The sequence below is a fragment of the Mustela nigripes genome, chromosome 9 (genome assembly GCF_022355385.1).
Source record: "Mustela nigripes isolate SB6536 chromosome 9, MUSNIG.SB6536, whole genome shotgun sequence".
Taxonomy (NCBI): Eukaryota; Metazoa; Chordata; class Mammalia; order Carnivora; family Mustelidae; genus Mustela; species Mustela nigripes.
Window position 1 is genome coordinate 35,967,946 of NC_081565.1, and position 16,512 is coordinate 35,984,457.

General features: G+C 39.1%; 1 protein-coding gene across 1 annotated transcript in view; it reads right to left on the reverse strand.

Moving 5' to 3' along the window:
- LOC132024119 (phospholipid-transporting ATPase FetA-like) overlaps positions 1 to 16,123 on the reverse strand; it is a 61,320-nt gene extending 45,197 nt beyond the window's left edge. Inside the window, exons 1-9 of the mRNA XM_059410122.1 lie at positions 16,103 to 16,123; positions 15,626 to 15,638; positions 14,239 to 14,297; positions 9,585 to 9,698; positions 8,558 to 8,656; positions 6,926 to 6,987; positions 1,917 to 1,989; positions 1,473 to 1,543; positions 311 to 393 (exon numbers count right to left, since the gene is read on the reverse strand). Of these exons, the coding sequence (XP_059266105.1) occupies positions 311 to 393; positions 1,473 to 1,543; positions 1,917 to 1,989; positions 6,926 to 6,987; positions 8,558 to 8,656; positions 9,585 to 9,698; positions 14,239 to 14,297; positions 15,626 to 15,638; positions 16,103 to 16,123 (595 nt within the window). The remainder of the gene's footprint in view (positions 1 to 310; positions 394 to 1,472; positions 1,544 to 1,916; positions 1,990 to 6,925; positions 6,988 to 8,557; positions 8,657 to 9,584; positions 9,699 to 14,238; positions 14,298 to 15,625; positions 15,639 to 16,102) is intronic.
- Positions 16,124 to 16,512: the final 389 nt, after the last annotated feature.

A 16,512-nucleotide genomic window follows, 5' to 3' on the forward strand; every position in this document is an offset into this window, starting at 1 on the left:
AATTGGAAGGTGAGGTGAATCATGAGAGACTATGGACTCTGAAAAACAATCTGAGGGGTTTGAAGTGGCGGTGGGGTGGGAGGTCGGGGTACCAGGTGGTGGGTATTATAGAGGGCACGGATTGCATGGAGCACTGGGTGTGGTGAAAAAATAATGATACTGTTATGCTTAAAATAAATAAATGAAAAAAAATATCAACTTGCATATTGTTCTTAGTAAGTTATGAAGTTAGTTAAGTTACTGTACTTTATATAACTAGTCCTCTACTGATAAACATGTTGGGGGGGGGCAAACCTACTTCCTAACTCACCATCAAAAGAAGACAGCAGCCCCAGGTTATCTTCCAAGTTACTGGTAACTGAGATGGACTGCTTCACTTTCAGGTTGGTTTCACTAAAGCAAATGGCACAGAGTCACCAGAGCACAGGACACATGCACAACAGCAGCAGGGGTCCAGTTTCTCCTACTTCGTCATGGGATTTTAGAATATAAATGCCAGTAAAGCTTGGATTACAGGTTTGAGCTGTAAGATCACATCTACTGTTCTCTCTCAAGGTCAGTATTGAGGTAGATGGCTCCACAAGGAAGCCAAGTGTTAGCCCACTCAGTCCCCTCTCCCTGCTCTCATTCCCTGCAACACACCACCTCTACTTCAACCAATCCATGAAATCTTCCCGGTCAGGTGCTCTTGATCAAGCTGAAGAGACATCACAAAACAACGTGAAGGTGGCACCTGCTTCCTTCAAGAATAAGGAGCAGGTCTTGGTAAGACTGCTGCACACATTTCCAAGTAAACATACTCCTCACTTCATAAATAGTTATAGGACACATGAAGGAATCCCAGTTAACCATTTGTTGATACAGGAATTGCATAGAGACAGAAACAAAAATGGAAGCCACATTTCAAAAACCTTGTGAGCACCAAGAGGAATAGTTGTAAGAATGCAATCGATAGAAAACCCTATAGGACAAGCTCTCTGAAGATGGCCTCTATCTTCCTAAGACCTTAGCTTTTGCATGTTAATTAATCTCTACCTTAAATCCTTTATAGAACACGGTATTTTATCAGTAAATAATTGCCCCCATGCTCATCCTCCCCACCCCCTTAACTCCCACTGGAAACTTCGGAACTCTTAAAAAAAAATTCTGAAATTTTACAGTTCTATTCACCTCTTTCTTATCACTCAGCTTTACTGAATATAGCCAGAGTGTCTCCAGTTTAGAGATTGAGAATATAGAGTTTATTTGTTCAGATTCTGCATCCAGTGGATGCTTGATTATTGCTGTTAAGAGCTCAGTCTTAGACTTGAGGTCCCAAGGGCCTGGCCTCCTCTTTTCGCTTATCTGGATATTTCTAGCATCTTTTGCACTTCCATCTGAGAATAAAATTCATTCTCTGTATCATGCTCTCCCTCAGTGAGATATTAAGGTGGCTCAGTTGTCTTAAATGACTATCAGGAAGGAACACTTACCCATCCAGTTCTGCTGTTTCTATATATGTCAGACCATAGGGCTCACTGCTAGAGAGTAATAGCACATCAGCCTGTGGTCAGAAAAGTCAGAGAAGGTAAGGAAAGCAGGAAAGCAGACTTTTAATATTACAGTGTGACAAAAAGCAATTACCTCATGAACAGATATTCATCCTAAAAATTTTATAGATACTTGGTTTGTTCTCTTTGTCTAGGACCCACTGCTGCTACCACACACAGCCCCTCCTGAAACAAGTCATTCTTTATCTGTAGCTATGGTGAGAGACAGACAGAAACGGGCTTCTTACCACAGGAACTGTTAATCTCTGGATGCAAAGTGAGGCAGACAGAGGTCACCAAAAGCAGGGGCCACAGCAGTGCTAAAAGGGTTCCTTTGTACTCACTCAAGTCAAAAAAGAAAAAGCCACAGCCCAAAGAGGTACTCACCGTGACAGGCTGATTATTTTTTAGTTTTATTATATCTCCCACTTGAATATTCATCCATTTGTCTTCCTTTATCCTGTAAGAAAATGGGCCCTGAATGCCTGCTCTGAGAATTTCTCCACAGTTCTGCTTTGACAATCAAGAAAAGAAATAAAAAAGAGAAAGAAAAAAGCTGAGATGAAGTCAAGACTTATAGGAGAACCAAACTGGTTTGTGATGAATCCTTGCTATAATCAAGAATGGGACCCATTTCTCTTGACTTCAGGTTATAATGATTTTCTAAAACTCTATGGCACTTGTAGTCATATGCACACATAATTATTCTTTCACTAAAAGGAATGTGCATATTGTAAATATGTATATATGCATATGGTAAAAAATAGTTCAACTAATACAGAAGTATATAAAAGGAAAAAGTCTCCTCTCTCCCCTGATTTTCGTTCTGCTTTTCAAGGTAGCAACTGCAATTTTTTCTTTTAAAGATTTTATTTATTTATTTGACAGAGAGAAATCACAAGTAGACAGAGAGGCAGGCAGAGAGAGAGAGGGAAACAGGCTCCCTGCTGAGCAGAGAGCCCGATGCGGGACTCGATCCCAGGACCCTGAGATCATGACCCGAGCCGAAGGCAGCGGCTTAACCCACTGAGCCACCCAGGCACCCACAACTGCAATTTTTTGTTTTCCTTTCTAGAAAATATCAATCCAGTAATACAACATATACATTTAAAAGTTACACACTAGATACATAATTTGCTACACTTTGCATTTTTTATGTCTTGCAGAGCACTTATAGAAGATGTGCCTCACTATTTTTTTTGGCTCACTATTTTTGATAAAAATGTATTCTATCATACAGCTGTAACAATTTTATTTACTTATGTTAAAAATTGGATTGTTTTATTTTTTATTATTTTTTAAAGATTTTATTTATTTATTTGACATACAGAGAGAGGAATCACAAGTAGGCAGAGAGGCAGGCAAAGAGAGAGGGGGAAGCAGGCTCTCTGCTGAGCAGAGCCCGATGCGGAACTCCATCCCAGGACGCTGAGATCATGACCTGAGCCGAAGGCAGAGGCTTAACCCACTGAGCCACCCAGGAGCCCTATTTTTTAAAAAAAATTTTTAAAGATTTTATTTATTTATTTGACAGAGAGAGAGATCAGGAGAGGGAACACAAGCAGGGGGAGTGGGAGAGGGAGAAGTAGGCCTCCCACTGAGCAGGGAGCCTGATGTGGACCCTGGGATCATGACCTGAGCTGAAGGCAGCTGCTTAACAACTGACCCACCCAGACGCCCCTGGATTACTTTTTAAAAAAAAATTCAAGTTAGTTAACATATAGTGTATTATTCATTTCAGGGTAGAGTTTAGTGATTCATCAGTTGCATATAATGCTCAGGGCTCATTATATCAAGTTTCCTTAAAATTGGATTATTCTTGACCTCTCAAATCCTCACTTCCTACAAAAGGCAGATGGCAGTAGGAGCAGATTCTACGGTAGTAACTGGCTCTCTCCCCTTCCCTTTTTTGTATCTCAATTTCCCTAAATGCATAGAGGCCCTAAATCTTTCTGAGAAAGAACTAAGCAAGATAGACATAGTGCCATGAACATTTTGGAAATATGAGCTATCTCTTTGCAACAATTTTGTTATGCTAAGCACCCAAAGATGTGGCAAAGAGAAGGCATACCTGGATGCCATTGCTTGTTTCACCTTCAAATGAAGCCTTGTTATCTGTAGGCATGACATACATCACAACTTTGCCAGACACACAAAGGCATGGGTTTTCTCAGAATGCCTTTTCTGGGAAGATAGCTTCTTTAAGAAGGGCCAAACTTCTTTTATCCAAAAAAAAAAAAAAAAAAAAAAAATCTTTTATATAAATTCACTCTTTCTTTTAGACAATTTTCTTCCAGTTCCTGGGTTACATTTCTTTATCTTTTTACAAATTCAATTTTCTCTGCCTGTTATTATTTTTAATAAGATTATTTATTTATTTTTGTGGGGGAAGGGCAGAGGGAGAGGGAGAGAAAGTTTTATGCACTCTCACAACCCTGAGACCGTGAACAGAGCCAAAACCAAGAGCTGGAGGCCCAACCAACTTTGCCACCCCTCCCTGCATGATACAATACAAATGTAAGACTTTGTTGTAAAACCACTATTTATACATCCTCCTTCCCTTGGTTTCAAGTGTCATCTTTACGCAGATAAAATCCTATACCTTTACTTATTTTTGTTACTAATTTTCGAATCTGCTTTATAGTTTTGTAAGGGAGTAGCTACAAGACTTGCAGAAAAACATCTGAATAACTGTTTTGCTTTGTTTTGATGCCACATTCACTTTTGCTAGTTCTCTGGCATTCTATCTGCCATGATTTTCACCAGTAAAATGTGGCAAGAAGAGCTACACCATTTGGGCTTCTCCAAAAGATTTAACAGCTTATATTTTATTACATAGGAGCTTCAAACTATTACCATTTTTTCCCCTGGACATTATAACAATCATGTGTCCCAAATTTAGGAGAAGGAAAGATACTGCCTTCTGGTTTAAAATATTAAATCCTGTTATGCCATAAGAATACTTTCCGGGCATTGCATTCTAACTTTTGGTTTAGAAAACACAACCCGAGAGCTAGAGAAGGCAGGGGTTTGACTCCAGAGGAGACCATTCACATTACAGTCTCTTTTTTTGGTGAATGGTACCTCCTGAAGTTCTGTGACATAATGGTACCTTTTCTACTACCAGCATTTAGAAATGCTAGATATGCTAAGGCAAACATTCTTTCAAAAGTAAGGCTACGCTTACCACAAAGTAAGGAACCAGGAGAAACAAAACGTTACAAAACAAGGATCTCAAATCCAAAAGTCAGCATGTTCTAAAGCTGTTCTTGCTCTGAGTAAAGGAAGGAATCGCCAATCTTAATAATTAGTGACTTGAATTTTAATTTAGCCCACTGAGGGACAGGACATGAAGCCTTAGGATCTTGAGAGGCAATGAGTTGGAACTAAGAACCTCTCATAAAGCCAGGACTCTGAAAGGGCAACACCTCTAGAGAAAGGGTAGTCTAAAAAAAAAAAATCAAACCACTGGCAAGAAAGTTTGTCTGTCTTACTCTGGAGGGTTGAGCGTCAGACAGTAGAGAACTCCCCCCTTAAGAATGTATAGCCTAATGAGGTATGGGATTCAAATTTATAACTCCTCAAATTGGTCTCAGTAGGTGATATCCTTGAGTTATGTGGCAGAAGCAAACACATAACCCTCAAAAGGGATACAACCTCAACTCAGAAGATTTAGAATTCTTATAAAGAAAATTCTACTAATAATGTGCTTGTAACCAAAATTATTGAGAAATGAAAATGGCAGAAATCACAACTTGCAAAACAGACAAATTTTTAAATAGCAGTTCTATTCAAAACTATGTATTCTAGAAAAAGAAAGCTACTTTCTGGAATACAGACTGTTTGAACAACCAGCTTCACTGAGTGTTCAATTAAACACTGCCTTGTAAAGTCTAACCAGGGCCAGACTGGTGGCCTCCCACCCTAAAACCACTCTATGACAGATTCTTTTTAGTCTTTCTTTTAGTCTTCTTTTTTTTTTTTTTTAAGATTTTATTTATTTATTCGACACAGAGAGAGACAGGAAGAGAGGGAACACAAGCAGGGGAAGTGGGAGAGGGAGAAGCAGGCTTCCTGCTGAGCAGGGAGCCCAATGCAGGGTTGGATCCCAGGACCTGGGGGATCACGACCTGAGTGGAAGGCATACACTTAATGACTGAGCACCCAGGTGTCCCTCCAACAGTCTTTCAAAACCCAAGTGCTCAAACTACTTGAGGAGTTCATTTGACTAAATCCATTTGGTCGGTAATTCCCTAGCCCTGAAAATTTCTAAGACACTGAGTTTTTGTCTTTTTTTTTTTTTTTCTTTTTATTTCCTTTCTTTCTTTCTTTCTTTCAAATTTTCTTTTTAATCACAACTGACTTTTCTGGTGGTGTCTTATGAGAGGCTTCAACAGACCAAAACACTTGAGGAAATAATCCACCAGGAATAAGAATGAGCTGTAACAATAAATAACAGGATTAGATACCCAAGAACTTCATGTAGAAGAATTATGTGATTAAAACTATAGTTCCTGGGGGTTCTATAGGGCCACTGTGAACAAAGACTGGACTGCAATTTTGATATTCTTCATAATACAATCATGTTACTGCACATACTCGTCATTTTTTCCTGTTTTACAATCTCTATTTGTTGAATTCTTCCCATTCCTTAAGGCCTAGCACAGACATTAGCTCTTCTAGAAAGTCTTCCTTGATTCTTTTAACCAGGTATGATTCCTCATTTTTATTAATTCTTATATTTTTTTGTATCTTTTATGATAGTCTCCATATTTTGTTTTATGTAGGAATTATGTCTGCCTTTGTCTATTCCTGACAAAGTAAATTGCTTAAATTTTGTAGGACATCATCAAATATAAACAGACTCATTGACAACACTTTAGACGGTTACCACCAAACACCACAGCAATAGGGTCAACACCAATACTTTCTTTATTTTTATTATTTTTTTTTAGCCAATACTTTCTTTAGATTGTTAATGAAGATATGACCTGATCAAACGTTATATAGTATAATGGCCAATAAGCCATGCCAGAATCTAATGATGTTCTAAAGACACATATCTCCATGCTGACAACTACATTAATAATAATCACTTGTATGTCATAAATTGTTAATTACCTTAATATATATTATTTCATTTTCATTTTTGCAACATCCTCCAAGGTACAGAATTTTATTTTCCTTTATAGATAAGAAATATGAGGCTCAGAGAGATCTGAGGTCACACAGCAAATTCAGTGTATGCTAGATCTGGAAACAAATTCTTATGTTCAACCTTAGGTTCTTTTCACTGTTCTGAATTACCTTTCCAAAGTACCCAACACCATCAAGCTTTAGCAAAGACAACCCTTTCCCAGAACTGAGCTACCTAAACTGGTTTCCCTATGACTTACCTGCCATTCATCACCACCAGAACAGAACGGTTGTTGACGTGATTGTCATTTTGGTGCCTTTTCTAAAATTACACAAGAAAATGTTCAGGAAATAGGCATAGAGCAAACTGCATGTAGAAGGTTAGTATTCTGAAATACTACCCAAGGTAATACTCCTTATTTATAATTTTCCTTTAACTCCCAAGCCTTTCTATCATTAAAACCAGGGTAAGAGGTTGATTGTCTCAGAGAAGCTGGGAAAGAAGGTCAGAAAAAGAAGAGAAAAGACAAGAGACAAAATCTTGGCTTTAAATATCAAAAGCCAAATTGGGGGAATGAGAACAAGCATCTTAGTTAAAGCCACAGAGGAGAGAATGAAAAATGAGGGACAGGACCAGAGTCCCTGTGAACACCTTGGTAGGAGCAGGGAAAAGTTAAGAATTCTCAAGCATACCTCCACTACAGTCAACACACAGAAGCTTCTACAGGAGATGCACTAAGGAAAGAGCAACAGAGGTCTTCTATTCAAAAACCAAATAGAAGTGTATGTCCTGATGCTCACAAGAATCTTCTACTTCCAGGTGAGATCACTCCCTGGGAAAAAGGCAGGATTATGAAGAGGAGAGGGAGAATCTTGAATTTGTCAGCATGCTTATGCTAAAAAAAGTAAATTCTAACCCAGAAGTAACTGGGTTACCTTGAATTGGCAAATTTAGTGTTCAGCTCTCATTAAAAAGGTTTGGAATGGTGGGGTGGTAGTTGTGAGATATACTGAGTTTAGCTGTAGAGAAATAAAGTCACATTTTGTACATCTGAGTTTTGACTAAAATTTCAACTACTATATGGCTAATTATGGATTTAAATGAGTTGCAGAGTTAAAAAGCTAGAGTAACATCAAGCTCACAAACTTTCGTCTAAAAATCTATCCTGGCAAAATCAGAAGGACTCTCTTAGGGGAGCTGGAGTTAGGTCAAGAGGTCTGACTTCCCAAATCCCACTAGCAGGCTTGGTACTGGGGCTTCACTCTCACCGTTCTATGCCAGGCCTGCTGTAAGACGCAAAAACGATGCCAAGCAGCTCACTGTGAGCCAGTTTCTCCCTCCAAGACCAGGAAAGGAACTGGCCTCTGTTTATGTCCTAAGGTGTTCTAAACCCAAAGGGTTCCTAGCTGTATATACCGTACAGAAGTGAAAGTTGGAATGGGAAGGAGGGAGAGCTAGAGAAGAGAAGGGGAATGTGGAAATGGGGGGAGAAAACTAAGAACAGAACAAAGGGGGAGGAGGGGACAGAGGGAGGAAGGGAACAGGAATAAAAAAAAGAGAGAAGGAGGAAGATGAGCACAAACTTGAAGAAAGCCAAGTGAGGGAAGAGGTGGGTTATTAGAAAGGAGCTGGAAGAAAGCCTGAAAGCAGGCTAAATGGTGGCAGAGGAAGACAAAGGTCTTGCACTGCCATTTTCTGGCCATGCATAGACCACCAATCTTGAGGCTAAGGGAATTACATTTTCTTCTGGGATGGATAAGAAAGCAAGGAAAGGAAACATCTCTTTCCATACAGTGCTTCTTCCTTGCACTAGGTAATTCTGGGAAGCCTTTTTTGACCCCCAACCCAACTAGGTACAGTGAAGGACTAGGAGCCCAAAAAGCCACTTCACCACATCATCGATGGCATCCTTCACTGCTGTTATGGATAGCACCACCATCAGGGGTATCACAGTCGTGTACCACACCAAGGGGGAGATCTGGGGAATCAACTGTGAGAGGGAAAAGGAAGAAACTTGGTTCAGAAAGCTTAAAGGACAATATATTTCTTACCAGCACCAGCCACCCCCAAACTCTTTTACTTCCACAGGTTCATAATAGATTCAGTGATCCTAGCTGCTTTCCACTGTTTTGGAAATATAAGTATTATAAGTAAATATATAATATAGATATAAATATTTTGTAAACATCACCAAGAAAAAAAAAAAAAGAGGGAAAAAAATCACCAAGAAAGGACAATAGGAGATAGTAAGTTGCCAGCTATCTGTCCCCAAATCCACTCCAATAGTCTATTTATTTATTTATTTGTTTGTTTATTTATTTATTTATTTATTTCCCCCACTACAATAGTCTTGATGGGCTATTTCTCCTCTGATGATGAAGGTTCCGGTGAGAGGTAAGGGGAACTGGGAGAGAAGAGTGGACACTGGAAAACCACATCCCCTCCTTTATCCCTCAACATAAGTGGAAAAGAGACAATCTATTCCTCTCTCCCAATTTGGTCCAGAACTGCCCTACTTCCTCGCCCTGTGGTGGTACTTGTATGCTCTAAATCATTCTCTTTCTCAGAATTCCTGCATGTTAACTTTCTGTCAGGGAGGCTGGGAATGAATAAGAAATGGAGTTGTAGTTGTGGTCGGGGTGAAGAGTCTGTGACCTCCTGTGGTCAAGCTGAATTGTGGCCATGCAGGCATGGTGAGGGAGCTCTCCTTCCTTGGGATTCAGTGACCTTGTGTCCTTCCTTTTGTAGAGATTTATTTCATCCCACCTAATCCTGACCACAGGTTTTTTGTGATTGCCCAGACTTTTGCCTGTTATTTAAAGAGACGTTTCTCAGTTTAGGGAAAAGGACTGATTACGTAACCAGATCCCAGAGACAGTGATAAAATGCTCTGTGGAAAAGATCCCAAAAGTCAATACCTGTAGGAATAGCAAAATGAGGAAATATGCATTTGCAAGTCTCTGGAATTGTTCAAACAGGTTCAGGGGCAAGAAGTTAAAGACACTGTATCTTGAGGTCTTGATGGTATTGTTCTGTGAGTAAAAGAAAACAAGCACAATTAGAGGAACAAAAGACCCCACCTCCCAGTTTTAACAAAAAGCACCAAGACCACTCCCTGAAACAGAAAAAGCCTCTGTTCTTCTACCATGGGGTGAGGGGGAGGGAGGGAAGAAGTGTTTGTCTCCCACTTTTCGTGGAGACCTAGAGAATGCAAAGAAGGCAAGTCTGATCAATATGGGAACTTTTTGAGGCATGGAATTCTTTGTTTATTGATGTTATTAATAATAATGATGGGGAGCCTGGGTGGCTCAGTGGGTTAAGCCTCTGCCTTTGGCTCAGGTCATGATCCCAGGCCCTGGGATGGAGCCCCACGTCAGGCTCTCTGCTCAGCAGGGAGCCTGCTTCCCCCTCCCCCTCTGCCTGCCTCTCTGCCTACTTGTGATCTATCAAATAAATAAATAAAATCTTTAAAAAAAAAAGAAAAAAATGATAATAAAATCAACAATAAAAGCTTACATTTATTGAATACTTACTACATGCAAGGCACTGTTCTAAGCATTTTATATGTAGCAGCTTATTTATTCCTCACAATAACCCTATGAGGAGAGGACTGTATGATCACTTTTTGAGGGTGAGGAAATTGAGGCACTGAGGTTATATGCCAAAGATCACAAAATCAGTTGCAGAGTTGGGACTGTGCTGTCCTCTGAGCCCCAGTTCACTTGTATAACTATCCAAATGCCTTCTTTTCATAGATTCAGACATCCTTCAGTGTCATCTTACCACACCCACTAGTCCTTCTCAGCCCTAAATAGTAGGCAACTCTGCCATTTGTATTAGCTCTACTCCAAAGCTCTCAAATAAGTTTTTCTAAGCCTGGCAAATTCAGTTTGATGTACCTTTATGTACTGTTTTCAATGCTGAAGGATATAAGGTGCCAAAAGCAAATTACTCTTTCAAGTTGAGCCCACTGAAGGTGTTCCCATACTGATCCCTGTCAGCATTGGGAAGTCACTTGCCTTTTAACTGTCCTGACAGCCTGAATAGTTTTGGTTTACATGTGAGTTAGGATTTTGCTGAGTGAAAATGGGAACTTGCTACCTCTTTAATTCTGATTTCAAGATGTTGACAGGACCATCTTACTTTCTACCTTTGGGTCTTTGACCATTTGACCTAAGAGGTCAGAGCTTGAATATAAGAGCTCAAGAAAAGCAAAAGAATAACAATTTTAACCAAACAATTTCCTAAAGATAAGCTTCTCCCCTTCCTCCTCCATCTAGAAGGCCAAAACAAGAGGAAAAATCCACATGCAGTCCTGTAGTATAAATATTGCTCAAGTATGAAGAATTTTGCTGGACTCTGCCTTGGGAAAGCATCAGAAACCTTCTCTTGGAAAACAAAAACCATTCAGTCCTAAGTCTAAAACTTGCCCAGGAAGGCTAGATAGGCTCTTTGGTCAAGATGTGTCTTTCTATTTTCCTAAGGAAGAGAAGCTAGTAATAGAGCTTAGGAGTTTAGAGATCCAAGTTACAACTAAGATTTCCTTGGTGTTTTTCTCTATGATTTTCCAGTTTGTAATCAATCAAACACTATAGATTTCTCAAGGCTTCTTCTGTTCATAGCCCTATTCTGGGCTATACTAGTAGAGGCTAAAAAAAATTAAATATCTATCCCAGAGAAGCTCATAGGTCTGTCTTGAATGAAGTTCTAACTAAATGATCTCTATTAGCCATTCTAACCCTGAGAAAATGTTCTTCTAACATAGAAATAGATTTCTTTGATCATGAGATACTCTAAATTTTTCAGTGTCTAAGTACAGAAAGTTCTGAAACTTGGAACCAAAGACCTTTTCTGATCTTCAGCCTTACTGAAGTAGCAAGCCTTCACTACTGATTGTCCATTTGATTTTATAACTAATTATCATATTTCAGGTTTCTACCCACTTGGTAGCATTTATTTAGTAAACAAAGACAAAAGCCTTGCAGATTCTATATCAAGGCAGAAATATCAGTATTTCTTTACTAACTTGGCAACCAGAGTGTTCTGTTCTACGTCAAACCAGAAGGAATATCTAAAGAATGTAGAACATCTGTATAACTATGAATTTCTTCGGTGTTCAGTTCTTTTTTGGCAGAGGTGACAAAATTTAAGCATGATAGAGGTGGTGGATTTTGGTTTGGGCTGTTTACTTAGGTAGTAAAACCTGACTGTTGGCTAAATGAGGGAATAGAGGAGAACATAAGGCCAAGGCCACAATGGGAATCAGAAGTTAGAGGCTGAGAAGAAGAAAAGGAATATGACTGGAAAAGAGTAGAGAACAGGAGAAAAATCAATAATTTGCCATGGATATGAAATGGTTGTTAAATACATAAGAAAAGTTATTTATTTAGTAAATTTATCAAATGCCATTTTATTTGCCAAATATTGTGAGGCAAACTGTGGATACAGAGATGAATGAAACTTGTACTCTTTCCTCAAGAAGCAATAGTGTCTTGCAGAAAGAGAGACAGTATTATTCACAACTATGCCTAACTCCCACAAGCACCATGTAAGGCGAATTAGGCCCTTTTCACAGATGAGGAAAATCAAGAACAGAAAGGTTAAAAAACATGACTAAAGATGCAAAGTTAGTAAGGAGTAGAGCTGTGCTCAAACTCAGGTCTGTCTAATGTCAAAATCTAGTTTTATTGCATTATAATGTCTCTCATATATGTCTAAAAGATAGAAAGGGGGAAAGAAAATCTGCTCCCATGGCCATACCCTGAACATTGTTATTATACAGAACCTCTCTAACTCAGAAATCATAAACTAATGTCCTACAGAGACTACAAATATGTATGGCTATATATGTATTTATATACCTACCACTATAGATAGATAGATAGATAGATAGATATAGCTGTATATGCACAAAATAACATGTATAAAAACGTTCCTTGTAACTATAAATGGCTAGAAACAACCCAAATGCCAATTTTAAGAAACTGGCTACATAAATTATGCTAAATCTACATAAGAAATACTATGCAGGTGAAAAAAGAAAAGAAGGGAAAAGTTATTATGAAAACATCTCCAGGATATCTGTAAAGCTTCTCAACAGTTTAAGAAAGTGGCTTTGCTTTATTTACACAAAGAAGCACTGATGAATATACAAGAAAGTAAAATGAATAGTTCTCTACAGGGAGCAGCGGTGGGCAAGGATAGGTGCTGGAGTATGAATTTGAAATATATATCTCTTTATGAGTTATTAATAAGTAAGTGAAAAATGAACAACCTAATAGAAAATGGGCAAAGAGGTAGTTCCATAAAAAGAAATACAAAAGGTTAATTAGCATGAAAAGATTACTGAAGTCACTTGAAATTAAGAAAGAATAGATAACAAAACATCATTTTTCATTCAAGAGCCCGACAAAGATGAAAAAGATTGATAATATCTAGTCTGGCAGCAATATGGAAAAATGAGCAGTCTCTACTATAAGTAGAAATATAAGTAGATATAATCTTTTTAGAGGGAAGTCTGGCAATATGCATCACAATTTTTAATGTGTTTTTCCTTTGACCCAGCCAATTCATTTCTAGGAAATTTTCATAAGATATATTCACACAAGGGGTGCCTGGGTAGCTCAGTCGGTTAAGTGTCCAACTCTTGGTCTATGCTCAGGTCATGGTCTCGGGGTCCTGAGATAGAACCCTGCCTTGGTCGGGGAGACCAAGCAAGGAGCGGGGAGCTCAGCAAGGAGTCTGCTTCCCCTCCTCTCTGCTTCTGCCCCCTCCTCCTGCTCTTGCACATTCTCTCTCTCTCTAAAACAAAAATGTCTTTTAAAAAAAGATATATTCACACAAATGTGACAAAATTTATGATTAATGGTGTTCATTCAGAACCCTTTATCATAGCAAAACACTGGGGACTATTTTTTTAGAGGGGACACCTGGATATGAATGGAGGCATTTTATTTCTTTAAGGTTTATTTATTTATTTTAAAGAGAGTGTGTGTGTGTGTACATGAACCAGGGGTGGGGCAGAGAAAGAGGGAGAGAGAAAATCTCAAGAAGACTCTGCCCTGATGTGGAGATCAGTCTCACCACCCCAAGATCATGACCTGAACCAAAACCAAAAGTCAGACACTTAACTGACTGAGCCACCCAGGCACCCCTGAATGGACACATTTTAAATGTTCATCAATAGGAGACTGGTAAAATAAATTAAGGTATATTTAAAACAGTGAAAAACCATTCCACTGTTAGATCTGTGTATTATCACAGATCTCCAAGTGGAAAAAAGATTGTTGAACTACGACTTCATTTGTGCAAGAAAAAACTACAGTATTTCTTTTCTAGAAGTTATATATGAAACCCAAAATCTGAGATATATTCTCTCCTGAGCCTAGGTCAGGAGAATTAATTTTGGTTTCTGAGCCCTCACTATACTGGCCCTCATTGTATAGGAGCTTGAAAGAAAGTAGAACCTATGCTGTAGGATCTACATCTGCAATGAATTCCTGCCCTACTCACAAAGGGGAATATTAGAGGAGAATACTAACCCCCTGAAGTAACTAGAGGCCTGATACTCACGGGATATCCAAAGGTAGAGTTGAGTTCTCTGCTATTGGCTTGTAGATATCTCACTTGTTCTGAAAAAGAGGAAAGAAATGATGAGAAGGATAATCCTCTATGGATCAGCCTGGGATGCTGGCTGCTAGTGAAGACTTCACTAGATCTTCACACTTTCTCACTGAGGAGGATTATGTCTACAAATGGGGCTTTTGTCTCTATTCGAAGAATGAAGAAATACAATAAAAATGGAAATCCTCGAGTGTTAAAGCATTCTGGAGGCAACAGGACCAGAAACTTTCGAGGAGGTTTTTTTTTTCTTTTTTTTTTTTTAAATTTAATTAATTTATTTGACAGACAGAGATCACAAATAGGCAGAGAGACTGGTAGAGAGAGAGGGGGAAGCAGGTTCCCTGCTGAGCAGAGAGCCTGATGCGGGGCTCGATCCCAGGACCCTGAGATCATGACCTGGGCTGAAGGCAGAGGCTTAACCCACTGAGCCACCTAGGCACCCCTCGAGGAGTTTTGTACCATGAATGTCTCTCAGTAATAATCCTAGGTGATGTCTCCACAGACAACAGGATGGCTGTACCAACATCACTGCTAAACACAGAAACCCAGCCCTCTCCAATTAGTCAATCCCAGGACCTTATTTTAAGGTATTTGAGGTTCTTTCCAAGGCAGCTTTTCCTAAACTTGCTTAATGAAATTTAAATCAATACACCATTATTAGGCAGCTATTGTATAGAGGCCAGTGTGTTTGATCTTGTGGGGGATAAAAAGATAGATGAGTAAGACAGTCCCTGACATCAAGGACCTGCAGTTTGGTAGTAGTAAGCCTGATAATATAACATATGACAAAACCATCACATCAAAACACCTAAGTGTTGTGAACTATTACAAACAGTGAGCCCAAGGCACCTGGGTGGCTCATTGGTTAAGCAATTGCTTTTAGCTCAGGTCATAATCTCAGAGTACTGGGACTGACTCCCACATTGGGCTCCCCCTGCTCTGTGGGGAGCATGCTTCTCCTCTCCCACCGCCTGGCACTCACCCTGCTTGTGCTCTCTCTGTCAAATAAATAAAATCTTTAAAAAATAGAGACTCCATTATTGTGTTATGAAAAATTTTTTTGTGTGTATTTCTATCTTCTATTTTTATTTTTTTAAACATTTAAAATTTTAAATTAATTTAACTAACATATAATGTATTATTGGTTTCAGAGGTACAGGCCTATGCTTCATCAGTTTTATATAATACCCAATGCTCATTACATCACATACCCTCCTTAATGTCCATCACCCAGTTACCCCATCTCTCCACATCCCCTCCCTTCCAGCAACCCTCAGCTTTTATCCTATGATTAAGAGTCTCTTATGGTTTGTCTCCTTCTCTGGTTTAGTATTGCTTTCTTTTTTCCTCTCTTCCCCTATGATCCTCTGTTTTGTTTCTTGAATTCCACATACCAGTGAGATCAGATAATAATTGTCTTTCTCTGATTGACTATTTCACTTGACATAATACCCTTTAGTTCCATCCATGTCATTGCAAATGGCAAGATTTCATTTTTTTAAAAGATTTATTTATTTATTTAACAGACAGAAATCACAAGGAGGCAGAGAGGCAGGCAGAGAGAGAGGAGGAAGCAGGCTCCCTGCTGAGCAGAGAGTCCGATGTGGGGCTCGATCCCAGGACCCTGGGATCATGACCTGAGCCGAAGACAGAGGCTTTAACCCACTGAGCCACCCAGGCGTCCCAAGATTTCATTTTTTGATGGCTGTGTACTATTCCATTGTATATATATACCACATCTTCTTTTTTTTCCCCTGCACCATTTATTTTATTTTTTATAAACATATAATATATTTTTATCCCCAGGACATACCACATCTTCTTTTCCACTCATCCGTCAGTGGACATCTGGACTCCTTCCATAATTTAGCTATTGTGGACATTGATGCTATAAGCGTTGGGGTGCAGGTGCCCCTTCTGGTCACAATATTTATATTCTTTGGATAAATACCTAGTAGTGCAATTGCTAGATAGGAGGTTAGTTTATTTTTAACTTTTTGAGGAACCTCCATACTGTTTTCCAGAGTGGCTGCACCAGCTTGCATTCCTACCAACAGTGTAAGAGGGTTCCCCTTTCTCTGCAACCTCACCAATATCCTTTGCCCTGAGTTGTTAATTTTAGCCATGGTGAGGTTGTATCTCATTGTGGTTTTGATTTGTATTTTCCTGATGCTCACTGATGTAGAGTATTTTTTCATGTGTCTATTGGCCATCTGTATGTTT